The sequence below is a fragment of the Seriola aureovittata genome, chromosome 18 (assembly GCF_021018895.1).
Source record: "Seriola aureovittata isolate HTS-2021-v1 ecotype China chromosome 18, ASM2101889v1, whole genome shotgun sequence".
Taxonomy (NCBI): Eukaryota; Metazoa; Chordata; class Actinopteri; order Carangiformes; family Carangidae; genus Seriola; species Seriola aureovittata.
Window position 1 is genome coordinate 9,575,418 of NC_079381.1, and position 5,098 is coordinate 9,580,515.

Consider the following 5,098-nt stretch of genomic DNA (forward strand, 5'->3'; position numbering starts at 1 on the left):
AGCAAACACACTGACCAAGATTATTATTTTTCCATTTATAAAAAGAAAGAGTCAAGCTTCCTGGAAGAACTTGGGGAAACTGTAAGCAATGCTTTTCCATAGAGTATGTTATAGAAGTTTTATTTCTGTCAATGTAATAGAAATAAATATATATATCCTGTAGGTCATTACAATGAGAAACTTTCGTATTGTAGTGTAGTAGTATAGCATTAAGTAGTATTTCAATTTAAGGGGTAACTTTCTCAATATTTTGACTCAGGCCTACCCTCGCAAAGTCCCGTGCAGGAGCTAGCTTTCTGTCATTACTATCAGAAAAGGTACGAGGAAACATAGGCCTATGCACATTTGGAGAATCTCATCATTTTGAGATACAAATAATGTAATTCATTTAAGCCTAAAATACATCTACAACATAGATGTAATGGAACTAATAATAACAATAATAATGATCTTTATTTATAGTGCACTTTTCTAAACCCACGTTACATTGTGCCTTACACAAGGCAGCAGAATAAAACATGCAGGTTATATAAGGCAACAGAGTTAAAAGAAGCAAATCAGAAGTATAATTAATGTGTCGGAGTATTAGCGCAAATAAACCAAAGGCAGTATCACCAGCAAGAGGGCGATCAGTAAAAATAAATAAAACCATAAAAAATAAAGAGTTGAGTAATGTGGACAATAAAAGCTGAATCAAATGGGGCGTCGTGTAGCGTAGTGGTTTAAGCAGGCGCCCCGGTTCGAATCCCGCATCGGACGGCCTTTCGCTGCATGTCATTCCCCCTCTCTCTGCCTCCCTGTTTCCTGTCACTCTCCACTGTGCTGTCCATTAAAGGCATAAAAGCCCAAAAAAAAATACTTTAAAAAAAGTAAGAGTAAGAGTACAAACTGTAAAATCTATTACACAGAGACAAATTTTCCTCTGGTAGACAAATACAATTAATAAAAGCTGTATGATAAAAGTGTGTTTTACAAAGAGATTTAAAAGAGGTCACTGATTGTGCTGACCTGATTTCCTCAGGCAGCTTGTTCCATAGTTTCAGGGCACTGACTGCAAAAGCTGTCACCTATAGTTTTTTGCTTCGCCTCAGGAACAACTAAGAGACCTCTGCCCGAGGAGCTCAGGCTACAAGCTGGTTCATACGCTGAAGTAGTGCTGTGGTTGGGTTCGTGGTACCAGGTATCCGCACCAAAATGACAATCAAACGTGAAAATATACAATTCTCACAACTGATCCTCTTTGCTTTATAAGTGTATTCACAAGCGCCACAAGCTGAACAGCTGATCAAATTATACTTGCTACAACAGTGACTCAGCTTAATAAAAGTCGACTGTGGTGTCAGAGGATAAGTATGCAAAGTTCTGTCTGGTTGGTTAGGCGACATACCTGTCATACTTTATCCAATTGTTATTTGTCTGTCAAAGCTCAAACCTGAACTGAAAAAACAATTCGCAGAACAAAAAAGCAAAATGATCCCAGCAGCTTCAAGAACATGAGACTTGAATTTAAATTTGTTGAAGAAAATTTGTTTTTATGTCCTTGACTTTTACAAGCAGAAAATACACAAACTTGAAAAGTTGATAACAGCACTTAGTGACTTACTGTAGCTGGCACCGAGGCTGCTGGTAACTAAACAGCAGACGACATTAAGGTCAAAGTCTCATCCTTTCCCACTGAAAAAAAGCAGTTAATACAAGTCATGTAGGAGTATCTATTTTGATGACTCCACACATGGCAGTTAATCACAAAACATGTCATAGTGGAGTAAAAATCTAATGTGGTGTTTAATGGATGATGACCACTAAAAACTGAGAAAAGGTCATTTCCAACAGTAAGTCTCGGGGCCAATCATCAGCTGTTCTCATTTCCAAAGAAACGTGACCTCTTTCCTGTGGGATTGATAAAGTTGATAAAGTGTGTAAATATAGACAGAAAAAGAGATAAAAAGCAAAAATAAACAAAGAGATAAATGGAAACAGATATATGTAGATTGAGATAAATAGAATGAGGGAAGAAGAAAACAGAGAGAGACGAAGAGGCAGGGAGGTATTGGACCTGAAGGTTCCTGCAGAACTACATTCTTGTCAAAACAGTTCCCACACTGCCATAGTGTTTTGTTTTTTTTCAAATCTAGTAGTGTGGCTTGTTCTTCTAAACCTGATTGTAACGAACTTTTCCAAAATAAGAAAGCACTTCAATCTCTAAGAGTAATATATAATATAATCACCTACAAGGCTTGTGGGTGATTATATTATATATTTTTATATGTTTTGGTTCATGTGGTGTCCATCCCTTTATGCTACATACACTTTTTGACTATTTTAGGCCTATTTCAACAGTATCCTAAGACTATAATCCTTTATTAATGCAATAAACACGTTTAAGGAACAACTTGGGTAACTTATAAAAGGTTTGTAAATATTAACCTCCTAGGACCTGGCGTCCACATATGTGGACCTCACATTTTGGGTTCTCTAGACCACAATATTAACTTTTTCTCAACAAGGGCCTGGTGACCACATATGAGGATATTATACTGCCACTCAGTAATCGAAATCTAAAACTAATGTCCTCATTTATGGACATCATTTTTCTCAGGTCCCAATCAGCCTAAACAGCAAAGAGAAATTAAAAATGCACGCCATGCAAGAGTTCGGGTCTTAGGAGGTTAAATTATTAAATTATTATTTTGAAATTTGAGCAAGCTGATGATGCCGGCGCCTCTCTGACTGGTTGCTCTTTTGCTTGTCGTTTATCATGTATCACAGATTTGCATGATAACTGCCTCGTCGAAACTCTCCCCGCCTTTGCTGTTGCGGGTGAGGATGGCGCATGGCGCGCCACACCTGTCCTATTTGGGGACAGAGGCAGACAGGTAAGGCTGAAGCCACGCCCACTGGCAGGTTTCAGTCGGACTTGTTTTTTAAGACCAGCTGTTGGGGCTGTCAAAACACTCGAGTCTAAATTACTACAGTCAGTCTGGGAGTAAGAGCACGCACTTCAACAGCAGCCGCAATCATGCCGACGCGATCAACGGAGGAATGGATCCGGTTGTCCCTGCGTACCCCGGGCATCCTGATCTTCGGGATGGTCTTGGCTCCCTGTGGCTGGATCTTGGACCTGACCGCCACTGTGGCGCCAAACTGGAGGACCCTCCACCCCACCACCCTCCCGCCGGACGAGTTCATCCAGCAAGGCATCTGGGACATCTGCAGGGCCACCTCGACCTCCACGAGAGAAGAGTGCAACTTGCAGGATACCGAATACTTCAACAACCAGATCATTAATGTCGCTCAGGGTTTGATGGTAGCCTCCCTCATCGTGACTCTAATCGGGCTGGCCGTAGCAATCCCGGGGGTCCGCTGCTGGAAAGACAGGCCTAACTGGGTTGTGGCCGGCCTGGGCGGACTGTTGATCTTCCTCTCAGGCGTCATGACCATCATCCCCATCGCCTGGTACACCCACATCCTCAAAGAAATCACATCGGAGACCGCGCTCACAGACGTGCGCGTCGGCTACTGCATCATCCTGGGATACATCGGCGGGATTTTTGAAATCCTGGGCGGCTTCGTCATGTTCATCGGGATCTGCCGTTGCTGCGGAGGAAAGAACCGAGGGGAGACACGGGTTGATGAAGTCATGGGCGACCGGTTTAGCCACCAGAAGCCGCCGCCGAGACGCGTAAATGTGCCAACCCTGGACCGGGCCAGGAGCAGCGCCAGCAGCGTCCCATACTCCAGGGATTCCATGGATGATGATGTGTCCTTCCCCCGGGCCAAGAGCCCCGCAGTTCGGTCAGTCAACACCTCTTACGCCGGTAGACCTTATGATGCCGACCTATGAGAAGCACATCTCCCACATCTGGCGACATTATTAAAAAAACAGGAAAAGGAAAACAACTTGAAGAGGAACTGAGAGTGGCAAAGATTCCATAAAGAAGCAATGGTAATTAGGATGACTTTATAGCGTTATTTATCTGGACCACTGTAGTAAAACAATACTAGAGATGATTACAATAAAACTGAAATCATTTATAATATTCTGGAAGAGATTGTGAACTTAAACTAATACCTAAAGTCACACTATACACTCATTGTTGACTGATTACTGTGAGACCATAAATGAATGTTTCAGTGGTATCAAGAGATCAAATACCTTAAATATTATAAAATACTAGGTGTAAACTCACTATTAAGTGAAGCAGAATCACTTTAAATGCCTCTGAGTATTACAGTGTTTCACCAGTATAGGACAGTAATACTTGAAGGCCCGCATCTATAAAAGAGTAATATGTTTAATGTTTGAGTGACAGCTGTGGCTATAAGGATGAGACTAATTATAGGCTTAGCTTCATTATGATTAATTGTATTCTTTATAATAAGACAGATGTGTGCCTCAAGCTGTGCAGTTATTGAATATTACAGTGGAAAGAGACTGCCATGAAGAAAGTCTGGAAAGGGAAGGATTCTGTGTTACTTTACCAGTGAACAAAAGCTACACTGTTTAGTACAGCTGAGATAAATTGATGTAAAGCTGAAGTTTGCCTTCTGCAAGTGATGCTGAACTCCATTTGTAAATATTCTCACCTTTAAGGAAGCTTTTACATTTGTCTGTTTCATTGGCTGATGCATAAACCTTTTTCTTTTTTTTTTTTATGTTTCAGATTTTATTGTAAATACTGTATTCTTATGCACTTTACAATTACGGCCGACCTTTTTGGGCCACCCGTTGAGGTTGATGATATTGTCCTCAATGCTCTGTGATACAAGTGCTATTTTATTAAATGTGCACTGTGTTTCTGAATAACAGATGACTGAGTCTCTTTATCGTTGAACTCTTTTTGTTTTGCTTGGGTGGAGACAAGGCTGAAAAGTATTGAATATTTCATATTTTACTGCGGAAGTGCATGTAAAGAAAATACAACTTAAAAAAAAAAGAAATGTAAAACTCTAAAAAGCAGGGGTGACACAAGAAAAAAACATCAATTGAGAGCCATATTGATTTAGGCTTGTCTAAGGACTTTCCCTGTTAAGTGCATTAAGTGTCTGACTGATACAAACACATCACGTCCATAGGGCTCAAGTAAGGTTCAAACTC

General features: G+C 40.8%; 1 protein-coding gene across 1 annotated transcript; it reads left to right on the forward strand.

The window, feature by feature from the left end:
* Nucleotides 1-954: 954 nt before the first annotated feature.
* On the forward strand, nt 955-4,807 carry cldn23.1 (claudin 23.1). The gene has a single exon (XM_056402781.1). The coding sequence runs from the start codon at nt 3,020-3,022 to the stop codon at nt 3,842-3,844; it is 825 nt and encodes a 274-aa protein (XP_056258756.1). The 5' UTR covers nt 955-3,019; the 3' UTR covers nt 3,845-4,807.
* Nucleotides 4,808-5,098: the final 291 nt, after the last annotated feature.